Raw genomic sequence first — 27,934 nt, forward strand, 5'->3', positions numbered from 1 at the left:
AGTGAATTTAAATTGTAAATTAGATGGGCAATATGCTAAATAATAAAATTGGTCCATCAAAGAATAATTCTATTGCGGAAAATTAAATTTTTTAAAAAATAAATTGTTAAGAATAATTATTCCTAATGGACGGTGTAGTGGTCTGTTCCTTGATTCTGCCCAAACAAGAAACTGAAATAGAAATTGTATTTTTTAGATTTGAAATTGGGAAAAGNAGAGATGGGAGTTCTTTAATCATGAATACAGAGATCAAGCATTGATCTTTTGTTAATCTACAGATTTTTCGAGATTCCATGAAGAATGTCGTAAATCTGTAGAAAACGAAAAACCAATCAGGAGTCAGGGAAATTTAATTTCAACCAATGAGAGAAAAGATAAACTGCGAATATAAAAATCAAGAGATCATGCAGATTCTGAGTAAAATTCAAAAATGCCCAAGCGATTGAAATCAAGGTTATCCAACACAGCAGTTCTAAGCTCAGGTTGAATTTCATAGCAGTAAAATTAACTTAGACAGACGCCATGAAAAGTAAAATTAATAAATTAACAATATAAACTATAAAATATTTGCATTTTTACTTTTCCTTCATAATTTTCTTTCCTTTCTTTCTTTCCTTATATCCCATGCTATCCTTTCTATCCTCTATCCCTCACGCAATCCTTTTTTATAATCCTTTTTATTCCTATTCTTCCTGCCTTTCATCCTATACCTCACGCAATCCTTCTTTGTAATCCTTTTTATTCCTATTCTTCCTGCCTTTCATCCTAACCCTCTAGCAATCCTTCTTTATAATTCCTTTTATTCCTATCTTTCCTACCTTTCATCCTATCCCTCACGCAATCCTTTTTAATAATTCCTTTTATTCCTATCCTTTCTACCTTTCATTCTATCCCTCACGCAATCCTTTTTTATAATCCTTTTTATTCCTATTCTTCCTGCCTTTCATCCTAACCCTCTAGCAATCCTTCTTTGTACTTCCTTTTATTCCTATCCTTCCTACCTTTCATCCTATCCCTCACGCAATCCTTTTTTATAATTTCTTTTATTCCTATCCTTCCTAACTTTCATCCTAACCCTCACGGAATCCTTTTTTTATATTCCCTTTTATTCCTATCCGTGCTATCCTTTCCATCCTATCCCTTACAATCCTTTTTTAAAATCCCTTTTATTCCTATCCGTGATATCCTTTCCATCCTATATCCCTTACAATCCTTTTTTATAATCCCTTTCATTCCTATCCGTGCTATCCTCTCCATCCTATCCCTTACCATCCTTTTTTATAATCCCTTTTATTCCTATCCGTGCTATCCTTTCCATCCTCTATCCCTTACAATCCTTTTATATAATTCCTTTTATTCCTATCCGTGCTATCCTTTCTATCCTCTATCCCTCACGAAATCCTTTTTTATAATTCCTTTTATTCCAATCCTTCATACCTTTCATATTTCATATCCTTACTATCCTTTCCCTTTATAATTCTTTTTATTTCAATCCTTCCTACCTTTCATCCTAGCCCTCCAAAAACCTGCTTTATAATTCCTTTTATTCTTATCCTCCTACCTTTCATCTTATCCATCACGTAATCCTTCTTATACTTTTTATGATTCCTATCCTACCTATCTTTCATATTTCATATCCTTCCTATCCTTTCCCGTCCGGCTAGCCTCCCAATCCTTCTTATCTTTCCTACCGCTCATATTTAATATCCTTTTATAGATAAACTACTAAACATATCCCAATATTTTTCTATCCTATGTTTCTTAAGCTGTGATGAACTACAATGTTTTGTACATTCTCACGTAGAAATCTTAATTTTACCGCTCATTCATTAAAAAAAATTTGGAGTAAATGAGAAAAATGTTTTTATTAGATTTTTTGTCTGAAAAATACATTTAATTTTGTTAATTTAGATTGAGTGACACTGAAAGCTGGAACTTATTTTTAATGAAGCATTCAGCCAGTATTTATAAAACACGTCCAAGATCTACAATTAGAAAAATTATCAAACTTTGTGATTCATTGGAATAATATTCTGCCTACTTAAAGGAAATCTATTTTTTTCTCCAATTAGGTTGCTTACTAGGATAAACCTACCTATCTACCTACCTAGATATATCCAACTGTTCTCCTGCTGTTCAACCTACCTAGATATATCCACCTGTTCTCCTGCTATTCAACCTACCTAGATATATCCACCTATTCTCCTACTAGTCTGTATATATACCTAGATATATCCACCTATTATCCTACTATTCTACCTACTAGGATATATCCACCTATTCTCCTACTAGTCTGTATATATACCTAGATATTTCCACCTATTCTCCAACTATTCTACCTACTAGGATATATCCACCTATTCTCCTACTAGTCTGTGTATATACCTAGATATTTCCACCTATTCTCCTACTATTCTACCTACTAGGATATATCCACCTATTCTCCTACTATTCTACCTACTAGGATATATCCACCTATTATCCTACTAGTCTACCTACTAGGATATATCCACCTATTCTCCTACTATTCTACCTACTAGGATATATCCACCTATTCTCCTACTAGTCTGTATATATACCTAGATATATCCACCTATTATCCTACTATTCTACCTACTAGGATATATCCATCTATCCACCGACTAGTCTGTATTTATACCTAGATATTTCCACCTATTCTCCTTCTATTCTACCTACTAGGATATATCCATCTATTCTCCTACTAGTCTGTATTTATACCTAGAAATGAATGAGATGAAAGCTATGACTGCAATAGTGACCCAGAAATAACACTCTTCCACTATATCGAACATAAGTATAAGACTAAACTGCAGGACTAGCTGCTTCAAGCACACCGGTCAACCGTCGGACCCCCCCCCCTCACCTTTATCTTATTACTCAGGTCATATATGGTTTAGAGCGATTTCAATTCAATTCATATTTGAACGATTAATAAATTGACATTTTCACAACATTTTTATTAAATTTAGTTTAAATTCCTAAATCTTGATTCAATATTTGATAAAATATATTTTAATTAATTTGCTTCAAAAATATTTTTGTGAGGTGCCGACTTTGCATAGGTGTAGATATCTATATTTGGCATGAGAACATATAGAAGGATATAGAAAGCTCCTTCTACGTATAGGTGTCTCTACGCCAGGAAGGAGGAAAGCACCTGAAAGCTCCGAAAAGTAGTTTTATGACGCATTCTTCTTTACTCATCGACAAAAAAGCTTAGTACGCAAATACAAAATCATATGTAAAAGATATTAAGCTCTTCCTTTTTTTTAAATCGAATATTAAAAAATCAAATTAAAAATAATGACAGGGACATAATTTCTGCTATTTTCAAAACCATTTCTTAGATTTAGAATGCGAGGAAGGAAGAGAAGGAGTATGCGAGTAAGGAAGAGAGAGAGAATGCAAGGAAGGGAAAGTGAGAGAATGCGAGGAAGGAAAAGAGAGAGAATGCGAGGAAGGGAAAGAGAGAGAATATGCGAGGAAGGGAGAGAGAGAGAATGCGAGGAAGGGAGAGAGAGAGAATGCGAGGAAGGGAGAGAGAGAGAATGCGAGGAAGGGAGAGAGAGAGAATGCGAGGAAGGGAGAGAGAGAGAATGCGCGTAAGGGAGAGAGAGAGAATGCAAGGAAGGGAGAGAGAGAGAGAATGCGAGGAAGGAAAAGAGAGAGAATGCGAGGAAGGGAGAGAGAGAGAATGCGAGGAAGGGAGAGAATGCGAGGAAGGAAAAGAGAGAGAAAAGGAGGAAGGGAAAGAGAGAGAATGTGAGGAAGGAACAGAGAGAAAATGCGAGGAAGGGAAAGAGAGAGAATGCGAGGAAGGGAGAGAGAGAGAATGCGAGGATTGGAGATAGTCCGGGAGAAGAAGAGAGAGAAGTATGCTAGGAGAGAAATCTGGGGTTCACAAGTTTCTCAGTTCCGAGAGAAAATCCGGGATGGACGGGGGAACCCAGGGAGCCGGGGAGATGTTTAATTTTAAGATTTTAATTTTTAAGATTTATGAAAAAGAAAAAAAACAAGTAATACGAATGTCAGAAAGGAATAGTTTTCAGCGAAAAAAAATCAATTCAAATCCAGAAAACTTTTAGAAACAATTAAATATTAGATTTGATTCCGCAGATCTATCCCCAGTCATATAACGTTAAGATTGAAGGATATAAAGCAGCTCTCTCTTCTTTCCGATAATAATCTTAGTTTTGTTTTGATGATCTATCAACATTTTGAAAAATAAAAATGAAAAATTTGGGTGATTTTAGATTTTTTTTGTTGTGGCCGATTTCTAGAATTTAAGAAATCTAAATTGTTTTGAGGCGAACATACAATTTTACCTTTTCATGGGGTCATCAGAGTTATCACAAAAATAAATAGAAGGTTGAAAATTGCATTATGAAACATGAAAATATTGAAATTTTAAAATTCACGATATTGAAAAAGTTTTTGTGATATTAATTGTTGTTAATGGTGTTTGGCATCATTTTTGTATTTGTTTTTAAAACATTAAAGATTTGTTTTTAAAACATTAAAGATTTGTTTTTAAACATTAAAGCTTTGTTTTTTAAACATTAAAGATTTGTTTTACATTTAAGTGTCTATAAATAACCTGCGAAGTATTTACTCATAAGAACCTTCTCTTCTATCACACTGTACCTAATCTTAAAAGAGATTTTTTTGTCCCCAGGACATGATCGGGTTGTTACGATCAAATCTCGGAATTTTTCCTATTGCGAAAGTCTGGTGTTGTCTGGGTTTTTATATTGATCTACCAGGGGTTGTAATCTGGCAGCACATTCATCCATCCACGCTTCATTCATTCTGAGAAGAGGGTTGACAAGATTCCAGCTGCCTAAGATTCTTCTTAGGCCTGAGAATATAGAGGGTAGGAATCCTTCTGATATACTGGAATCTTCAATTTAAACAATTGAGTTTTAGCCACAAACTCGGATTTTCTAATTCCTATATCTGTTCAACCCAATGCCGTAGACCTTAGATATTTCAAACTATGAATTCTGTTGGCTTAATTTATCTAAGTTTGAAATATAGGTTTAAATTATTAGGTTGCTGTGAAATAGGGATTAACAAATTTGAGTTTGTGACAAAGACTCAATTCCCTTGTTCGTTAATAAACATTTTTTTTTGTCAAGGAAAACCACATCACGGAAAACTGGAGGTCTTGCTTAAAATTCAGAGAGCCTTAGATTTAGACCCCATTTTCACCCATTAAATGGAGATTTTTTTGTAATTATTATTTAATACTTTTTTGTTGTTGAAAATTAGAATAGATAAAATCTTTTTTGATGGAATTTGAATTAGAGCTCACAAAATGAATTCAAATATTCCAATACAGAAAGAATGTGTTTTTTAGTAATTAGTTTCACGTAGTATGTCAATCAAATACAGAAATGTGAGTAGAGATACAGTACTGCAGGTACAGGAACTATTGCATATACAGTACACCGAGTATAAAAAGCGTAGTCCCATAATAAACAGAGTTCAGCGACTGTAGCAATATAATAGAGATATAATACTGCAGGTACAGGAACTAATGCATATACAGTACACCGAGTACAAATAGTGCAGTCCCATAATAAACAGAGTTCAGAGACTATAGCAATATAATAGAGATACAGTACTGCGGGTACAGGAACTATTACATATACAGTACAAACGAGTACAAAAAGTAATGCATATACAGTACACCGAGTACAAATAGTGCAGTCCCATAATAAACAGAGTTCAGCGACTGTATCAATATAATAGAGATACAGTACTGCAGGTACAGAAACTAATGCATATACAGTACACCGAGTACAAATAGTGCAGTCCCATAATAAACAGAGTTCAGCGAGTATAGCAATATAATAGAGATACAGTACTGCGGGTACAGGAACTAATGCATATACAGTACACCGAGTACAAATAGTGCAGTACCATAATAAACAGAGTTCAGCGACTGTAAGAATATAATAGAGATACAGTACTGCAGGTACAGGAAGTAATGCATTTACAGTACACCGAGTAAAAATAGTGCAGTCCCATAATAAACAGAGTTCAGCGACTGTAACAATATAATAGAGATACAGTACTGCAGGTACAGGAAGTAATGCATATACAGTACACCGAATACAAATAGTGCAGTCCTATAATAAACAGAGTTCAGCGACTGTAACAATATAATAGAGATACAGTACTGCGGGTACAAGAACTAATGTATATACAGTACACCGAGTACAAATAGTGCAGTCCCATAATAGACAGAGTTCAGCGACTGTGGCAATATAATAGAGATACGTTACTGCGGGTACAGTAACTAATGTACTTACAGTACACCGAGTACAAATAGTGCAGTCCCATAATAAACAGAGTTCAGCGACTGTAGCAATATAATAGAGATACAGTACTGCGGGTACAGGAACTATTGCATATACAGTACAAACGAGTACAAAAAGTAATGCATATACAGTACACCGAGTACAAATAGTGCAGTCCCATAATAAACAGAGTTCAGCGACTGTAGCAATATAATAGAGATATACAGTTCTGCAGGTACAGGAACTAATGCATATACAGTACACCCAGTACAAATAGTGCAGTCCCATTATAAACAGAGTTCAGCGACTGTAGCAATATAATAGAGATACAGTACTGCAGGTACAGAAACTAATGCATTTACAGTACACCGAGTACAAATAGTGCAGTCCCAATACACGACTGTAGCACTGATGTTTTCTGATTTTTCAACATTTATTTTCCTTGAAAATAAAACTATTCTGTATTCTATTCTCTTAGTCTGTAATCTGTATGCTTTTCACATTTTGAAAATAACTGTATTTTATTCTGTTCACAGTTTAGAAAACAGGTCAAAGAGAATAGACAGGAATATAACGGAATTAAGTCGAACAAAGTGCAATAACGGCATTTTGTTTACATACACCCCGATGTACTTCACACATTGGTGCTTTTTGATCTATTGGTCCTTGGAGCATCTTTATATAGAAATAAATTGTCTTGAAAATTATTAAATTTTCTCTAAATCAATTCTCTGATAACCTGTCATGCGTTCCCGAGTTCATTTCAGCATAAACTTTGTAAAAAGAAGAAATTATGTATAACGGATAAGTCCAGGGATATTACTGTATTATTGTGATGTACTGCGTATACTTGTGGAAATTCACATGAAAAGTAACACTTTAAAATCATCTTCAGACTCAAAGGGACTGATATAATTCATACCGAGGGATTGTCTTATTTCCCTTCTATTATTATCTCTGTTCGGTAGTTCTATAAAATGAGACCAATATTTATCTTTGTGCCCCTTAGTCAGCTTTATAGAGCCAATCATTGAGAGAACTATAGTTTTATTGTAAACAATAAAAAAGATTGTAAACTGGGTTTACAGTAAGGGCCGTGCCAAGCAACTTCAATTCACAATGAAATAAGTTTTTGTGTTATTACACGCACCTCTGACCCTTCAGTAAAAGTAAATTCAACCTAAAGTCAGACCGCGTCAACCTTGTTGCACCGGCTAGTCCTATTGAATGTCTGCTTTATTAACCCAATGTCCTGGCAATACAGTACAAACTTGGATCGGAGAGGTTGACCAGGCTCGGAAATTCAAATGTACTACGGCTGCCCGTGATTATATAAGACGTCACAGTGAATTATAAACAAACCATATAATTCTATAGTGTCCCATTGGGTTAAGGTAAGGTCTAATTATGATGGATCTAGTCGTTGTTCAAATCAAACTAAAGTAAACTGCGCGTAATATTGAAATCTTATTTATTTTCAACCATAACTCCTCTTAATAAAAAGCTATTGAGAAGAAAAATATATTTTAGATTTCTAATGTCAGTTATCAGCAGATAAATTAGCTTTTCTCATACTAGAGTAGCTATGAGGACCCAAAATCGTACCAGTAATGTAGCATAACTATGAACTACTATGTAGTTCACAAGGTTAGTTTTGAACGGCCATAAAAATAAATGGAGTTTGTAAATTGGATATATACCAACACTTACAGTTGAAATGGTGAAACGACTAAAATTAACTTTTATCGAAAATTATCCAATACCGATGGAAAGTAATTAAATGAATCTTTTCCAACTCTAAACTTCTCAGCTAAATTCCTTTCCTTTGATTACAAATAGTTAAAAACAAATAAAAGTGTTGAAAGTTTCCTAATCAATATTTATAAATTGGCAGTTTTCGACAATTTGTCTCAATCAGGGCAAATTCTTTGAAAATAGTTTAAGCAAATTATATTGTAAGAATTAAACCAGTCTTACCGAGCATTCAAACCAACGAGGTTATAGTTTATAGAGTGATGGTGTACGCTAATCCTTTACTAATTGTTTAGGCCATAAACAAAGATAATATTTATATAGATATGCAGGCAGGTATAAATTTTGAGGTCTTGAGAAAAAGTGCAAACAGCACCATCTCTGTCGTACGCATGGCATTTTATCCTCTGGATTGTTGCTAATTTATCACTTTGTTTATGCGTGATAACACTAAATGCGTACTATAGTATCAACAATGTATACTGCATATTGTGCTTAATGAAACAAATTAATCAATGCAAATAAAACTGAGGTAGGAATTTGACTAGACAAAGTTTAAATGTGCAAGTTGTACTGAATGGCATACGTAAATTAACGCAATAAAAATTATGACTAAAAAGTACATCGAATCTAAGACAAAGTCCTAATAGCAGACAGGATCCGGTCGAACAATGCAACCCATTCAACACTACTATGGTTGGTTGCTCCTGGCTCTTCATGGCTCACAACTGGCTCATCACCCCCTTAACCCCAAAAACTCAAAAAAACTCCATTACTTTCCTAAAATGATCATCCTAGGTTTGGTTGCGCTCAAAACTTCAATTTGATTGGTATATAAAAAAGAAATGAGCCAGCCCCAGTCCATATCCCCTTTGATAGCCTTAGTTAAATTTTTTGAAATAATTCAAATTTACCATGTAATTACCCAAATAAGTAAACAGTCCCTTTAAACCTCTGTTTTTTAAACTTTCCAAATTCATTGAAAATTCTGCAAACAAATGCAGGAAGGAACTGTTAATCTTTTCTTTGTTATTATGCAATAAAGTTAGCCCAATTCTGGCTGTGGGGGGGGGGTTTAGGTTACCACCCTCCCCCTGACATTTTTGGATACTATAAAAGTATTGTCTGAGGCTCTTCAAACTTTTTGAGATTTCTAACTAACACATGCCCATCACTTTTGGCTCAAAGTGGGGATTTTATACCTTCTGCCTGAGTCTTCAGGCATATTGCCTGAATGCCTTATCTTACCTTTACCCGACTAAATCTATATTTAGACCTACCTCCGGTCATTGGATTTTGACTTCTTACAACTCTTTGGAAAGCCTTAGATAAGATAGATAAGATAAAGTTTATTGCTAAAATACATATATCTGTTTACAGAACGAGTTTACAATTACAAATTGATGATTATATTAACAGTACAAGTATAAAGCAATTAAGTGGAAAATAGCTCTTGGCTGTTTTGATTATTTTTTCCACCTAATTTCAATGATAATAACAAAACATTTCAATTAAATAGATTTAAGGAGAACGATTAGAGATCAGGGTGCGAATTTATCATATGCAATTTAACAAAAGAAAGCCGATTTCACAACTTTTGCGAAGAAATATTTAAATATTTAAATTTGCCGAGGCAATGGCTTTTAAAAACTTAATTCAGGATTAAAATATAAAAAAAATCCACTACACTGCAAAATTTCTGTATTTTATGTTCCTTGGACTGTTAAAAATCAAAATTTGAGCCTGAAAGCCATCTACATTTTTAGAAAAAGGTGTCTTCAAAGTTCACCTTGTCTAAAACATTTAAATCTTTTTCTCTCTGACTGCATAACATAATCAAAACGCGTACTGTATGTTTGTGTTACCTTGAAATTTAATTCTATTGGTCAAACAGGTCCAGATAGCAACACTTGAACTATACAGGATGCAATACGCGTACTGTATGTTTATATAACACAAATGCGTATTTCCTACAGATGGCAGCAAGGGGAGAAAGGAATATAGAAAGTAATCAATTTGCTATAGATGTCTCTCCTTGCACTTTATCTCAGAGGGACAAAAATTAGTTGTCTGCTACAAGCAATTTAGGAAGGAGGTTTCTACCTGCCTGCATTTCTATATATATATTATCTTTGGCCATAAACTATACCGAGAGCGTACTGCATAATATTTGTTTATTATAAGGAGATTCTGGCCTAACCTATACTATATCAGTATTAGTAAACATTTGTAAGTGTACAGTCAAAGAGAATAGAATATATATTAGAGGGGAATTTACTAGAAAAAAGTGTAAAACGGCCATTTTGATGTACAGTTTCCATACTGCAGGTGTACTTCACATATTTATGCTATAAAACCTTTTAGGCACTGGAATATCATTTTATAGAAAATCTAAAATTAATGTTAAAAGAAAACCAAATAATTGACCAATTATCATTTCACATAGACTCTATGCCTTTCACTTTACAAACGATGATTTTCCGTTTTAACTATAAATCAAATGATGTTTTTTATTCACCTAATTCATTAAAAAGTTTATTTAACAGCTTTAAAAAATTCGAAATTGAAATGAATAGTCTAGGGAACATACTGTATTAATGTACTCTACTGCATATAATTTGTGAACATTTACATGATTTGTACACTTTGAACTCCCTTTCAGGCTGAAAGGGACTGAAAAAGTTCATACCGAGAGATTCTTTAAATTCCTCTCTGATATATATTCTATTCTCTATGTGTACAGCTAACTGAGCACACAAGTAGGAAACTATCAACCCCCCTGATTCAAACATACATGTTCAACAACAAAAATAACAGAATAATAAATGAATATAATAATAAAAGATGAATTTAAAAAACATTTTTAATAACAATTGGCTTTATGATCAAATGCATCTTCTACCAAAGAAAATAATTGCCTCTGATGTCTAAATAAAGTTGAATTTTTGATGCATTCGAAAATTGCATTGAAAAAATTAGAATATATTTGCTGATGTTATTTTTCAGACGTTATCCTTTAAGTCTCCGATTTGCCGATGTCGTACATCGAAAGTTCAGATTTATTTACCCGACATCTTCGCCATCGGCACAGTTGGTTTAAATGATTCCTGGAGTAGAGTATATTTGGAACTATTTTGTAGACAAATATTTTGAGATAAGAAGACGCTGACGAAAAGATAATTTGATATATATCGATATGCAAATATGAAAATATTCAAATATAACACGTTTAAAATTAAAAATCAAATTGTTATTTTCCGTTCTCTTTTTCCAGATGAAAATTAGATTGGCGTCAATTGTATATGTTCGTAAGTAAAAAATATTTATCACCCCGAAAATTTGTGATAATAATTTGTGATAAAACTAAAAACATGTGTGCAACCTTGACAATGTAATCTATATAATAAAACAAGACATTCGTTTATATAGATGTTGCGAATAGCCGGCCAAACGGCGACACCGATTGGGCTGACATTTTGTGTGGACACTCATGGGTGCCCGGGGGGTGTTATAGGCTAAATCGAATTTTTTTTACATATTTAAAAAAATTCCACGGGCAACGCCGGGCCCTTCAGCTCGTTCGCATTTATGTGGCTGCAGGGCTCCCACCCCCATACTTTAGCCTGTCCTAACCTTATTATTAAAATCATTTTTTGATCAATTTAAAATAGTATCTTTGACTAGCTGCATATTCTGAAAATTGCTTAAAGGGACTGCAAGCGTAATTTCAAGTTACCGACAATGCGAAGATGGCAATGTCCTATTCACAACAGTTCCCTTAAAAGCTTTTTCTGATGAAAAATGAATTAAATATTAATATTCAGAATTTTGGAAACTGATTATTTTTAATTGTGGTTTCTCTGCAAAATGACTTGCGCATTTCTACTCCAGAAAAACAAAATCAGTAAACACCTTTAAACCTAGTGTAGCGACAATATCTCTCATAATATTGACTTCTTAATAACAATTCTATAATTTCAGAGAGAAATGAATACAAGTGCAGATGAAACCGTTTCTACCTGCATTAGTACCTATCTACCTAGAGCAATGGAGAGGTAATCTATACATATAAGTTGTAATCTCTGTTTGTCTGTCTGTTTGTTTGTCCGATCATAACTCAGGAACCAATTGGCCTCACATTTTTATTTGGTAAATCTGAAAAACTTTTGAGATTTTATTTAGAGTGGGTTGACTTTTAAAGCGAAATTTTAATTTCCCGGTAAAATCGACCAAGTGCGGGTAAACGGAGGGAGTCACTATTAGTATCCTGGGCAACGCTGGGTTCCCAAGTTATTTATATATAATTGTAATAGTACATACCTACCTACCCAAAGTAATGAAAAGGGGGGGGGGAATACCTATTCCCGTTTATTCCGAGAGCGACCAAAGCTTTTCCTGAGCTGAAAACTTTAGAATGGAATATCCTTAATCCTGATCGGTTAATTAATCTAGAGATGAATAACAAGAGGAGAACAAGCATTATTTAATCTCGAGATTAAGAAAAAGAGTGGATCAAGCATTAATCCCGATATCCACCATTCAAAAGTTCCCAGCTCTGTCTAACTAAAACTTGAATAGTTATACGAGGTTACAAAGGGCACTACAACCAGGTTTAATAGATTTTAAAAATCAAGGTCCAAAACAATTATCTAAATGTTATATTTCAAATAAAATCTGCAGAAATACTTTTTCAAAAAATTATAAAAACTAAAACTGTAAATCTCCATTTTCCCCCTAAAGATGCGTAAATAAGATTTGGAATCTTGCTTTTAAATATGTTTTGATTTCTATGTTATTGTTTATCTTTTCTACTTGTAAGTACAAAAGGATTTATAATGTTTCGATCAGGAATCTGAAATAGATAGAAAAATTACATTGATGAACTTTGCAAGGTTGTAACACAATTTATTTAGGAAACTAAATCAGCTAATAGAATGTTGTTAATGAAAAAATATAATATTTCGTTTTTTCTTTACCTTTCTGCTTTTTTTTAACTTCTTTAATTTTCCTCTACTCTGTCCGTTTGCCTTAAATTATGTCCTTGACCCCCCCCCCTTTTAAAGATAGGGGGGCACTTACCTCTTTGCCCCCCCCCTTAGAGTTATAAATAATACTTTTCTCTGGTAGACATTCTACATTGTCCCAAAATTCCCAATTATGATGTTTATTAGTTTTATATTAGACTCAAGGAAAACTCAAAGCGCTGACACAAATCAAATCATTTATTTGGTCAATCATTATAAATATATAGTGAAGTAAAGGTTTCAGAATACTTTTGAGAGGTCGAGGAACTAGGGTGTTCCACGAAACATGACAGAAGCAAGACGACTTCAAGGTCGTCTTTGATCTTTTAATTAAATTATTTGCGGCATTTATTTGTAAAGAAGTAAATTTTAAAGTTAATATTAGTAATCACAAAATATTCGTAGTTCTGGCATTTCCAAAATGTGGACGACTTCAAGGTCGTCTTTGATCTTTAAAATTATTTGCGGCATTTATTTGTAAAGAAGTAAATTTTAAAGTTAATATTAGTAATCACAAAATATTCCTAGTTCTGGCATTTCCTAAATGTAGTCTGCCCTTTTTGTGGTTTCAATATCACCAAAGATATTAAAATTTTGTTAAGATTTCGATAATTTGGTGTTATTAAATAAATTGAAATCTGAACAAAACTCTCAATATCTCTGCAGTAATATTGACAGTGCATAAAGGCAGATCATATTTCGGCAGGATCAGCAGAATCGTGTGATTATTATTTCCATGTAATGATGTAAAAAAAGATTGACGGTGAATGCCGCAAATAATTTCAAAGATCTAAGACGACCTTCATGAGGACGAAACTTTTAGTTTTGGGTTCAGCGACTGAACCAAATATTAAAAGGGCAAACTTTAAAACTAGTGGTTTTATTGTAAAATAATTTGAGAAAATGCTGCTTAGCGATTCTTCAATTTAAAACTTTTTAATGGCTTTCACAGGTGCTTTTTAAACATTTAAATCTTAGAAATCACGGCACTATTGTTTAAATATTTAGGGCATAGATAGAATTCATTGCAAAATACTTCGGAATATGTCTACGTGAAATTATTCATTTTCTTTTTTAAATATTTAGTATTTTTTTCACAAAAATCATCCAGTGACGTTTTTTGATCTAAAAATAAAATAAAAAAGGGTTGCCAAATAAGAGACATTGATAATCTTGAACACTTAATCTCGCGATCCAATGTGGGTACTTTTAAATTTGAGTTAAAATACATCCTTGATACCTTAATTAAAGTTATCCCTGCATGTTATCCCTGCATGTTATCCCTGCACGTTATGACCATTGACCATTAAGAATCAGAAAACAAAAGTTCTGAATTTTTTGCTCTTCTTATTATATTAAAATAATCGATCTTAGACATCTGTTAGTCTTTTTTTCCGTCGCGTAGGTATAGCTGTCCAAACGGCTGGACCAAATTGACTAACAGTTTTGAGGAAACCCATGGTTTTTTTTACAAATGTTTTTGTTCTTTCAAAATTGGATTCTTTTTTAATTCCACTGGCACTTTAGTTTAAAAAAACAATGACAAATTTGCAAATTTCCTTTTTTTTGCAGATTAAAAAAATCCATTTGCCTTCCCTGGAGTCTATCCTAGTTCTGCAAAAATATTTGGCCTGATCGTTTTATCACTTTTGAAGTTTATTTGCAGATCAAACAAACCTAAACCAAAACAGACATGTCTATTATTTATAGATGTTATATAGATATTATTTATGGGTGTTATATTTTAATTTTTAATATCATTATTATTAATATTATTGTTGTTATTATTTTTATTATTAGGGTTCGATATTAAATAAACAGAATGTTTTTAAATGTTATATTGTATAGAATGACAGCTATAGGCACTATGTGTCTCTCATGTGTAGTAAGAAAATCTCAAGGTGGCTAAAATAAAAACGAGGTAGAAAATATTAGATACTAGCTGAATGGCCGCCGGGTGCTTATGGAAAATTAAAAAAAAACTATTTATAAAAACATGTTCAAAAAATTTTAAAATTTTTTTTAGCCTATAACACCCCCGGCCACCCATGAGTGTCCACAAAAATTTCAGTCCATTCGGTCCAGCCGTTTGGCCGGCTATACGCAACATAAATATGAATGTCTTGTTTTATTATGTAGATTACAGTTTTTTGTCATTGGAAGAACAACCCTGCCCCCCGCCCTCTCCTTGTCATCCCCTAACTCTGGTATACGTGTAAGCATGGAGAGAGGCTTACTTGTAAATAAACTGTAGTCAATGATAGCAGTGGGACGGATGATAAGTCGCCTCATGTATATCGTGTAGATTCATGGAATAGGCATAAATATGGATAAACGCAGACGCGTCCTGGAATACAGAAAATTTGCTGTAGCGCAAAGGAACTGATGTTTCCCATAAACTCAAATTTTCTAATTAATATATCTTTGCAATCAGATGGTTTAAACCTTTGATATTTTAAACTTAGACTAGTGATCTAACCGAGTTCATAGTTTGACATATCAAAGGTCTACGATCTCAGGTCCAATCCAAAATTAAATTTGTGGCAAGGATTCAATATTTATCTTTATTCTTTTCAATCTTGATCAATTCTGAAGAGTTAATCAAGAAGAAAATCTACAAATTCTTTGCTTTTATTTTAGACATCCTTCTAAATTTTAAAGAATTTAATTTAGCTGTGTCTTCATACTTGAAAGAGAGATATTAAAAAAGGATAAAAGTGCTGTGTGTTCTGGTTTCCATTGAAATGTTGTTTTAGTGTTCAATGAATGCCGACAATGCAAGCACTACATTTAAAGATGAGAATGATGCAAACTTGCAGGAAGGATGAAAGACTTAAAAACTAACGTTTAATTTTTCTAAAGAAAGACTTTTTCAGAAATTTAATGTTTGGGGGGTTTCTTTAATGTAACTGCAACCAATTCAATACCGAGGGTTATTGTGAAATAAAAAAAAAGTTTCCGACAAATTTCTTCTTTTTGCAGAAAGTGCATTATTGACCGCTTAACCGTGTTCCTCCGCTGAACTTTTTTTTGCTACGTTTTTTAGCTGACTTATACTACGACAAAAAATGTTGATTCTTTACTTTGCAAATGCAACTATGAACTATACGAACATATGAACACCAAGATTAGGTTTTAGGTTGAATTTATTTTCTTTATTAGAAAGAAAAAGAAGAGAAAAGAAAAATTTGCCTCAACTGATCTAAACTTTCTCGTCCATACATTGAAGATGGGATATTAGAATAGATTAAACTTAAAGCGTGTTTAATTTCAGAATGGAGAGCTTGTTAATCCAGGGAAAGAATACATCTCTGATGCTGCATTTGTTAGGTGAGAATTTTTTTTAAAGTTAAACCAAAAATTGCTAAATTATGAAAAATTCCTTTTTTCTGCAGCATATACGCAAATCACGTTAGAATAAAAAAACATCTTGATCAGACAGAGGTTTAAAGGATAACGTTGGGAATCGTACATGCCTAGCTCTCTTTAATAAAGTGAAGGGTCGCTTGAAATCAAGACTACGTACGGTCCCTTTAAAAATTAAATACATTGGTCACTCAAGGATTTTCTAGGATAATAAGACTTCGTTAAAATTTTTAAAATATCAAATTTTGATTTTAATCCCTTAATAAATTTGTAAATATTATAGGCAGGAATATTTGACAAACAGGACTTTTTATGAAACAAAAATCTTTAATAAACAGAAATCTTTAACAAGCATAAGCCTTTAAAAAACAGGAATCTTCATAAACAGGAATTTTATTCAAACAGAAATATCAAACACTAGGCTAAGCCTCTGACTAGGCTTTTAGGGCGCTTCGCATCCAATCTTTTATTTCAACTTTTAATTGTGGCTCTTTCTGTTAGCATCTCTTCTTAGTACAATATAACACATAACAAAAAAGTTCGCGGATTTCGAGTCATAGAAGATAGTATGGGAATACATTAATGCATTGAGACTGGGATTTCTGTTTTAACTTGGAAGTTATTCATTTTCAATTTAGTAGATTTCTTGTAAAAAAGGTATAAAATCATTACTAAATGTAATATGGACTCAGAAGAAAAGGGAGGTTGCGTGGTTTTGTTTCTTCTCCTACGGTGGAAGGTTGCATGACCTGAGCGAGAAAAATATGCTGCTACTTTCTTCCAGCATTCATGGATTTCATAATATTTTTTCGCGTATTTTCAAAATTTTACAAAAATCAGAAACTTTTAAAGACAATTTTTTGTAATTTTCCCTTGGGTCATGTATCAGGAAAAGTTAAAACTATTTTAATAAAATCTTTTATGTATTCAAAATTATTTTGCTTTTTTGCTAAAATTAAATATTTTATTAAAAATTAAATATTTTATTAAATATTTAATTTTAATCAATTTATTTTAAAGTATCTTAAAAATATTGAATATTAAACATGTTTAAATGGCTAATCTATGCATTAGAAACTGTCTACTTTATATATGAACTACGTATGTACAGTGAATCCCAGATATATAAATACATAGCAAGAGTTTTTATAATGTCGTATTCTTATTATATCAAATGCCGCGGAAAAACGAATTTAATATATAAATTGCTGTCCTTCATATTTCATTAATTAATTAATTAATTAATTTACCTTAGATTAAAAATTAAAAGCAGTTTCTTAGGAATTATCAAAAAATTTATGACTCTACAATGATATTTGGATGTATTTTCACAAATCGTACTTAACCCTATGAAGCTGCGAACATCTCAGCAGCTTTCTTTTTTGCAGACCAATGATGAAGCATTACAGCTGTCATAAATTTTTAAAAATAAATTTCGAGACAACATTTTATGCGCTCTTGCTACGTATTCTTATATGTGAGATTATAATCTTGAAGTGATTAATTTTAACAATTTCTGCAGTGTTCCTTTAGTCTTTAATCTTAATGACAAAACAAGACTGACTTAATCTGTATAATTTAACAAGGCTGATTTTCAGTTTAGCACTATTCTCCACTTTATTATGTAAATGGGATAAATTAAAGTAAACTGAAAATACTCCCCCCCCCCCCTCCTTCCTTCCTTCCTTACTTCCTTACAAACTGCAAAAATTATAGTTTAAAAACATTATAAATACGCAGAAAGTATTAAAGTCTGAAAACATTATAGTCTGAAAAAATTATAATCTGAAAACATTATAGTCTGAAAACATTATAATCTGAAAACATTATAGTCTGAAAACATTATAATCTGAAAACATTATAGTCTGAAAACATTATAGTCTGAGAACATTATAGTCTGAAAACATTATAGTCTGAAAACATTAAAGTTTGAAAACATTATAGTCTGAAAACATTATAATCTGAAAACATCATCCATTTGCTGAAAGCATTAAAGCCTAAAAACATTAGAGTATGAAAACATCATAGTTTGAAAACATCATATATATGCTAAAAACATTATAGTCTGAAAACATTTTAGTCTGAAAACATTATAGTCTGAAAACATTATAGTCTGAAAACATTATAGTCTGAAACATTATGTATAATGTTTAAGCTAAAACATTATAGTCTGAAAACATTATGTATATTGTTTAAGCTGAAAACATTACAGTCTGAAACAACTTTATGCTCTATATATTTCGCGTTTATTGTATTTTTAAAACAATTTAAACTTCTTTAATATTGTTCTCTAGATGAAAGTTTAAAGGGACTGCATTGTAATCTCAAGTAAAACTCTGATTAAAGTGTTCTATGTCTGAATTGAACCTTTATCTAACAATATAACGTTGCCTCGTGTATCAAGACTGAGCCGACTTTACAGTTTGCAAACACCTTAGCCTTGATTTAACCTCATGAATACTTTTTTGTAGCCTTAGACATGTACATACATTTTAGAGATATGAAGCACTATTCTTTAGCTAAAGTTATTTAGAAGTAATGTGATCTCAGTTTAAAATCTAGAGGTCATCCATATACAGGATTAGAATATTATCAGTATATTTATGTTTATATCTATCTGCAATTGGTTCTTTTTATAATTATCATAATGTTCAAATTCGTTTTTTTGACTTATTATAAGGTTCGTTGTTATTTTTCCATCATAAATGTAGTCAACAAAACCAACTTAACTCTGATTTAATTTTCAGTCACAAACTTGGATTCCCCAGTGAATTATGCACTAGTTTGATTCCCCAGTGAATTATGCACTTGTTTGATTCCCCAGTGAATTATGCACTTTTTTGATTCCCCAGTGAATTATGCACTTGTTTGATTCCCAGTGAATTATGCACTTGTTTGATTCCCCAGTGAATTATACACTTATTTGATTCCCCAGTGAATTATACACTTATTTAATTCCCCAGTGAATTATCCACTTATCTGATTCTCCAGTGAATTATGCACTTTTCTGATTCCCCTGTGAATTATGCACTTGTTTGATTCCACAGTGAATTATGCACTTATCTGATTCCCCAGTGAATTATCCACTTTTCTGATTCCCCAGTGAATTATGCACTAGTTGTATTCCCCAGTGAATTATGCACTTGTTTGATTTCCCAGTGAATTATACACTTATTTGATTCCCCAGTGAATTATACACTTATTTAATTCCCCAGTGAATTATCCACTTATCTGATTCCCCAGTGAATTATGCACTTGTTTGATTCCCCAGTGAATTATGCACTTGTTTGATTCCCTAGTGAATTATGCACTTGTTGGATTCCCCAGTGAATTATGCACTTATCTGATTCCCCAGTGAATTATGCAACTTTTCTGATTCCCCAGTGAATTATCCACTTATCTGATTCCCCAGTGAATTATGCACTTTTCTGATTCCCCAGTGAATTATGCACTTGTTGGATTCCCCAGTGAATTATGCACTTTTCTGATTCCCCAGTGAATTATGCACTTATCTGATTCCCCAGTGAATTATGCACTTGTTTGATTCCCCAGTGAATTATGCACTTGTTGGTTTCCCCAGTGAATTATGCACTTATTTGATTCCCCAGTGAATTATGCACTTATCTGATTCCCCAGTGAATTATGCACTTGTTGGATTCCCCAGTGAATTATGCACTTGTTGGATGTTTGTAGAGCTGAACAAAGCTTTATTAAGACTCTCACATCATGCAATGTTTTAAAGTCGCGTCTATTTTGTTACTGTTTACATTTGGGCAATTAGGCGTAAAATGTAGGAAACGTCTTTTAAAGTGAATGTTCGTAAAAAAAAGAGAGGATGAATTAATCCGCTAAATAGATAAATGTGTTAAGCTGCATAATTTATGGAGAGTAATTAATCCGCTAAATAGATAAATGTGTTAAGCTGCATAATTTATGGAGAGTAATTAATCCGCTAAATAGATAAATGTGTAAAGCTCCAGAATTTATGGAGAGTAATTAATCGGAATAAACTCGCTCCTATCAAATATCAATCAGTGCTTTCCATGTAAAAGAAAAAATTGAAGAAAAACATGTTCTACACAGATTGTGGAGCTGAGCTGAGTTGAGTTAATAAATGCAACGTCAATCTGAAATTGTTGTATCAACTCTGAATTGGTTCGATGTATGTTTTAAATTTACAAGAAAAATTTAACAAATTATTTTTTCCATCATTAAAATTATACCTTCAAACTAAACTGTTGCTGGTCATACAACAATTGTTGTTATCTAAAAATGGTAAAGATTCTATTAGTGAATTTTATTATTTTGAATGAATTTGAAATTTTTAAATCATTTAAAGATTTTATTTTGCAAGGACAACTTAACTTTTCAAACTAGTAACTAGGATTTCAAACTAAAGAATTATTAAAGGGACTGTAAAGAAAAAATGAAAGGGGGTATAGGATAAAACCTGAGAATCTCAGGCCTTGAATGATACATATAAGACATTTATCTGATGTTCCTGTCTCGAGAAATCGACATGAAACTGCAGTGTCAAATTCATACGAAAATTCATATATATAGAATTTTGTATAAAAGTTGTAGGTTTAAACATATCATATTCAACAAATACGCAACCAATCTGAAAACGATAATATCCCACAGGAACCTGAGAATCTTAGGTTTGCTTTTGCTATAATTTCTTAACTTTTACTTTTCATTTTTAATAGAAATCATTGATTAAAATTTTGTACGGTCGCTTCTGTGGATTTTTCACGCTACCAAGAAAGATACTCTAGCATTATAGTCTCATTTTAACGCTGACGGATAATTTTATTGCATTTAATCACTATTTTTTTTACGAGAATATGTCGGCGAAGAGATTGGCATCTTGACTTTCTCAAGTTAGTTTTATATATATAAATAAATTGTTTTAGGTTGATTTAGATTGGATTTTCAGTTCCTTTGTTTGGTCAAAATAAAAGAAAATACTTAATTTCAGACTAGGAATACTGTAAGATCAATAAGTTGGAAATATTAAAGGTTCACATCATCAGGTTGCAGAGATATAAAATGTTAATTTCATAAATCTCGCCAATTTCGACACTACAGATACTTCAATTTCAAATGTAAAAATATAATAGTTGTTACGAAATTTACAATCTCTGGCTTCATTTGAACCAAGTCCAAGAAGAGATAAAACCGACTAAATCGGCTTTTCCTAGAACCAAGTCTAACTAAAACTTGAATCTTTACTTAAATTTAATTGAATTATTTACGATCAAAGTGTAATAATCCAACTCCGTTGATCTGAGGTATAAGCAAAGAAAATTACATATTCTGTTCTCTTTGGGTATAAGACGTTTTTAAGCATTTTCTCCCTATATTCGCAACAGATATCAGTTAGATTAGTGGAGATAAATATCGAATTCAATTCGATATCAGCCTATACCCCCCTTTCATTTTTCGCGAACAATCCTTTTAGCTCTTTCAGAAACTGTAGTTTACTTTATTTTATGGAAGTTACTGGAATATAATCCTTATTACAGAGTATATTTTTTGGTTAGTAAATAGATCCTAGAAGCAATTGATTAAAGATAAATATTAATAAAATGTCAGATACAAGTTAATGAATAGGATATAATCTTATGACGCATGTATATGAAGGACACAAAGAGATAAACACATCTATAAAAATGATGGAATTATTAAAAACTAGTTTATTAACCCAGCTTGGCCGGTAGATTTCCCAACCAAGCTAAGAACATTCCAGGACATGGTTCTAACAAGTACCTAATCAAACTTTGAGGCACTTAGATCAAGAGGTTCTTGCGTTCTGATCGGACATACAAACAGACAGATTACTAGATCGGACATACAAACAGACAGATTACTAGATCGTACATACAAACAGACAGATTACTAGATCGGACATACAAACAGACATATTACTAGATCGGACATACAAACAGACATATTACTAGATCGGACATACAAACATCAGATTACTAGATCGGACATACAAACAGACAGATTACAAAATCGGACATACAAACACACATATTACTAGATCGGACATACAAACAGACATATTATTAGATCGGACATACAAACAGACATATTAAAAGATCGGACATACAAACAGCAGATTACTAGATCGGACATACAAACAGACAGATTACTACTTTATTTTTATAAATGATCATTAATATAAATCTAGTTCTCTCAATCCTTTATGAATTTATTTAGATGAGGTTGGGAGGGATTGTGGATATGAACCAAACTATCGAGATTTAGCTCCGTATACATTCTGGATCACAGGGATACTCTCTCTCCTCCTGGGTCTCTTCGGACTGGCGGGAAACATTCTCAGTATCATAGTTCTCATGCAGAAGTAGGTTTATAGTCTTTTTTCTTAGGATTTGGTGTTCCTTTTTTTCTTATTCGTTAAGAAGGAAAACCTACAAGATTTAAATAGATACCAGGCATGATACGAGACCATTGTTGTTATTTATTAATTTATTAATTTAATTAATGTTAATATTATAACATAAAAATGTTAATGTTAATTGATATTAACATATAAATGTTACAGGTTAATGTTATTGCAGTTAATGTAGATCAGTATATATTTTCGGTATAAGAGAACAACAAGGGTTCGAACTAATTGTTTATATAACTTGCACGAGATAAGCACTCGCTAGAAGCTCCGTCTTGTTCCCAGCTTCCAGAGTCTTGGTTGTGGAACTATCCTAAGGAGGCCGATAGTCGTCTTCCACAATGTTAACATTATATACCGACATCAAGATAACATTATATACAGAGCGTCACATATCACATTAGATTATCTCCAAGCTTTAACGCCAAAATACAACCATAATACTAAAAAAGAAATTGTATTTTCCACAAGAAAATTCTTATATTAGCCGTATTGAAATTTTCAAAATAATTCATTCTTTCTAAATTTTCTGAAAATCGTAATTTAGACCGATTGACGATCTAATATGATGTGGGACACCCTGTACTAACCATCATAAACTTTCACGAATGTTTAAAGTCGACGTTAATGTTAATGTAAATGTTAATGTTAACATTATTTACTGACAATCATAAACTTTCACGAATTGTGTAAAGTTAATGGTTACTGTTAATGTTAATGGTAACCTTATATACTGACAATTATAAACTTTCACGAATTATTTAAAGTTAATGTTAATGTTAATGCTAATGTTAATGTTAACATTATAAACTGACAATCATAACCTTTAATGAATTGTTCAATGTTAATGTTAATGTTAATGTTAATGTTAATGTTAATGTTAATGTTAATGTTAATGTTAATGTTAATGTTAATGTTAATGTTAATGTTACATTATATACGCCAACCATAACCTTTAATGGATTATTTAAAGTTAATGTTAATGTTAATGGTAACATTATACACGGACACGAATAAATTTTCACAAACTTTTAGAGGTCAATGTTAATGTTATATAATGTTAATGTTAATGTAAATGTAAATAGTAACGATATATTTTTTTTTCGTGAACGTACACAATTTAAATAATTTGTACAATTGAACAGACAAAAAAAATATAAGAATAAATATAAAGATAAATACAAATACAAAAAAAACAAAATTATACTATAATTAGGTCGTGCATCTAAAATTAATAATATCGCTAAGCTCAGCTTGGTCAATTTCATTGATAACAATCTTATTGTTTTTTGCAGAAATTAGTTCATTTAAAAATGGAATCCTCCATTCTTCTTCCACGGATATTTTTTGAAATATCATACAATATTTTACAATATGTTTACAATATGTTTTTAATTGTGAATAAATTACCAAACACTTGTCACACTCCTCTCATTTAATGACCATGCTCTGCAGTAAATTTGTTTCATTCTTTTCTTTATGTATCAGACTTTTGATAAATATTTTAAAATATGATCAAAGGTCAGTAACTGCAAATCTGAGAAATATTGCAGACAAATGCAGCAAAGTTTTGAATATTATCGACTATTATTGAAAGCAGTAGAGAATTCATGTAAGAATTTACATATATAAAGTAGTAATTTATGGGTTTTTTCGAATGCCCGATCATAACTCATGAACCCTATGACCGATTGGTCTAAAATTTGGTTTGGAAAACTCGGTAGAACGGAAAGTTGAGTGAGAAAACTCCAGGCAAAGCTGGGTTCCAAAGCTAGTATTTACCAAATGAGATATCAATGGGGTTTTAAGTTGTATTTGTTGTGATTTTTTTTAATGAAATATTTTAAAGAAGAAAAAATAGTTTTTATAAAATCGCAGAGCATGATTATTTAGAAACTTCGGGGTTAAATAAACATTTAGCCGTCTCAACATTTTAGCCACTCGGTGCTATACAGGCTTTATTATTTGTTTTTTGAATCTCCCATATTGTGCCCTACTTTTAATTTGATTATATTTACATTTATACAAGATGCATTTGCTTCTTTTATTTGTGAACAAATATGTCACAACAAATATTTTTTCATCAGTAGAAGAGAAAATGTTTTATTATATTTCCTGATGAACAGGGTGTCACAAAATCTTTATAAAAATCTGTTTTACATCGGGTGTCCAAAATAGTACGGGTATTTGGAGACGACTTTGATTTACGTAAAAACAAATCATAAATATGATAGTGCTCATTATTACCACTATGTCTTTTTTTTCGAGGTCTCAAAAATGTGGTCCATTTTTTTATTATACCTTAAAAAGCATCGACATATGAAGATTGAAGAACAGTGTCTCAATTTTTATTTTGTTGAATTTTGTTCTGAATGCTCTCCTATTCCCTAGAATTTTCGTCTCCAGAACAATCTAGGTTGTATAGTAAGGTTAAATTCTCCGGGTGCGTTCCAATGTTCAAGAAATGTCATCCAGCAATCAAGGTTGTAAAGTAAGGTTAACTACTCCGGGTGTGTTCCAATGTTCAAAAAATGTCATCCAGCAATCAAGGTTGTAAAGTAAGGTTAACTACTCCGGGTGCGTTCCAATGTACTAGAAATGTCATCCAGCAATCAAGGTTGTATAGTAAGGTTAACTACTCCGGGTGCGTTCCAATGTCCAAGAAATGACGTCCAGCAATCAAGGTTGCATAGTAAGATTAACTACTCCGGGTGCGTTCCAATGTCCAAGAAATGTCGTCCAGCAATCAAGGTTGTATAGTAAGGTTAACTACTCCGGGTGCGTTCCAATGTACTAGAAATGTCATCCAGCAATCAAGGTTGTATAGTAAGGTTAACTACTCCGGGTGCGTTCCAATGTCCAAGAAATGACGTCCAGCAATCAAGGTTGCATAGTAAGATTAACTACTCCGGGTGCGTTCCAATGTCCAAGAAATGTCGTCCAGCAATCAAGGTTGTATAGTAAGGTTAACTACTCCGGGTGCGTTCCAATGTACTAGAAATGTCGTCCAGCAGTCAAGGTTGTATAGTAAGGTTAACTACTCCGGGTGCGCTCCATTGTACTAGAAATGTCTTCCAGCAATCAAGGTTGTATAGTAAGGTTAAATACTCCGGGTGCGCTCAAATGTACTAGAAATGTCGTCAAGCAATCAAGGTTGTATAGTAAGGTTAACTACTCCGGGTGCGCTCCAATGTACTAGAAATGTCGTCTCTATAAACTTTTTACATTTACTCTGTTTAGGAGAATGAGCAGTGTATTTAACCATCTCCTTGTTCTACTATGCTGTGCAGATATTTTGGTCACTCTAACAGGACTTATATTTTCGTTTAAGGTAACTTTGAACTTGAATTGCTTTTAATATCTATAGTTTAAATTACCTTTATTACTTTAATTACTTTAATTACTTTAATTACTTTAACTGCTTAAGTTTATAGCTTATGCACATGAACGTATATAAAATAAATTTTCACATATGTTTGCATAAAGGAACTAATCACTCGCTTCAAAATATATTTTTCTACATTACCTTTTCAACCTGATGTTGTAACCAAGCTGAAATATTTCAATTTATGAATTGATACAAGTTCAAGTAATGAAAGTTTTTAAAATATTTTTTTACCCGTTTTTTTTTATCTTTTATTCGAAATATTTTCTATTGTAAGTTTGTCATTCAAGAATTCCCAATTCGGTCAAAATATTCCTTTAAGTTCTAAAAATCAATTGAATCAGTTTCAGATTATATTTCCTTTTCAACTCGAATGTTCTTAATTTTATTCATAGATTTATATATCTATGATTTTAGTAGATAAGCTAATCATTCTGACGAAATATTATCTAGAACTTCTATTAAAGTATACGTGCTAACTTACCCTTTGTTTAGTAAATCTTGAAAGGACTGTAATTTTGGGTGACCCCTATTTTATGTACATCAGTATCGTCATTTTTCTAGCTTGTATAAGCTGTATAAGTTGTACGTATAATTTTTCAACTACCTTTATTGATTCTGTAGCATAAATCTGCAAGTATCTTTTTGAATATAAACCACGATTATAAATAATGAATTTTAGAGAGAAAAACATTGATAACTTATTCATTATTGATCAGACAAAGGATTAAATTTTAATTCCTTACATATTTTTTTTTGGATATTATGCAAAATTGTACTCTGATTTATGAAAAATTGTACTATGATATATTGTAAAATTGCACTCTGATATATTGCAAAATTGTAATTTATTATATTGTAAAATTGTACTCTGATATATTGAAAAATTGTACTCTATTTTACAGCAAAATTTTACCTTGAAATATTAAAAAATTGTACTCTGATATATTGCAAAATTGTACTCTGATAAATTGCAAAATTGTAATCTAATATATTGCAAAATTTTACTCTGATATATTGAAAAATTGTACTCTGATAAATTGCAAAATTGTACTCAGATATATTGAAAAATTGTACTCTGATAAATTGCAAAATTGTATTCTATTATGTTACAAAATCTCCATTTATAATGAGACTAGGGAGAATTTTGTAAAGCCAAATTATTGTATAAAATACTAGATTAAATATGCTGCTTCTCGCTCCTAAATATGGTTAGAAGGAACCACATTTTCAAACTTGGTTTCTCTGTAAGGGAGTGTTCAGGAAAAAATAAAATGGGTAAAGTTTGAAATATAAACATTCACTTTAAAGGGAGTGTTCACTAAAAATGAAAGGGGGTATAGGCTTAGTTCGAAAAAAAAGCGCTTTTGATCGCTACTAATCTTACTTCTATCTGTTGCGTCTAAAAGGAGAAAATTAATAAAGACGTCTCATACCGAAGAGCGTAGCGCCCATAAAAATTGAGGAAATTGGAACATACGACTTAGACCGTAAAAAAATCAAATTAATATCAAACAAATCATTCAGATATTACAACCTATAGTCATCGATCATCTTTCGCCACATTTGTATATATTTGATATTTCATACTAGTTTTGATTTTGTTTTTTAAAATAATATTTAGCTTAAAACTTGTTTTCGAACATTCCTGGAAAATATGAAA

At 32.0% G+C, this 27,934-nt stretch overlaps 2 protein-coding genes across 3 annotated transcripts in view; both read left to right on the top strand.

Annotated features, from left to right (window-relative positions):
• The first annotated feature begins 3,497 nt into the window (after positions 1-3,497).
• LOC111703278 (octapeptide-repeat protein T2-like) lies at positions 3,498-3,872 on the top strand. The gene has a single exon (XM_023475173.1). It carries the CDS (start codon positions 3,498-3,500, stop codon positions 3,870-3,872), a length of 375 nt encoding a protein of 124 aa, XP_023330941.1.
• Positions 3,873-12,045: 8,173 nt separating this feature from the next.
• Positions 12,046-27,934, top strand: part of LOC111703385 (FMRFamide receptor) — a 35,274-nt gene continuing 19,385 nt past the window's right edge. For both annotated transcript variants that reach the window (XM_023475314.1, XM_023475322.1), the window contains exons 1-4: positions 12,046-12,133; positions 16,377-16,432; positions 22,697-22,841; positions 26,127-26,217. In XM_023475314.1, coding sequence (XP_023331082.1) covers positions 12,066-12,133; positions 16,377-16,432; positions 22,697-22,841; positions 26,127-26,217 — 360 coding nt within the window. In that variant the 5' untranslated portion in view covers positions 12,046-12,065. The remainder of the gene's footprint in view (positions 12,134-16,376; positions 16,433-22,696; positions 22,842-26,126; positions 26,218-27,934) is intronic.

This window comes from Eurytemora carolleeae, unplaced genomic scaffold (genome assembly GCF_000591075.1).
Source record: "Eurytemora carolleeae unplaced genomic scaffold, Eaff_2.0 scaffold17, whole genome shotgun sequence".
Lineage (NCBI taxonomy): Eukaryota > Metazoa > Arthropoda > Copepoda > Calanoida > Temoridae > Eurytemora > Eurytemora carolleeae.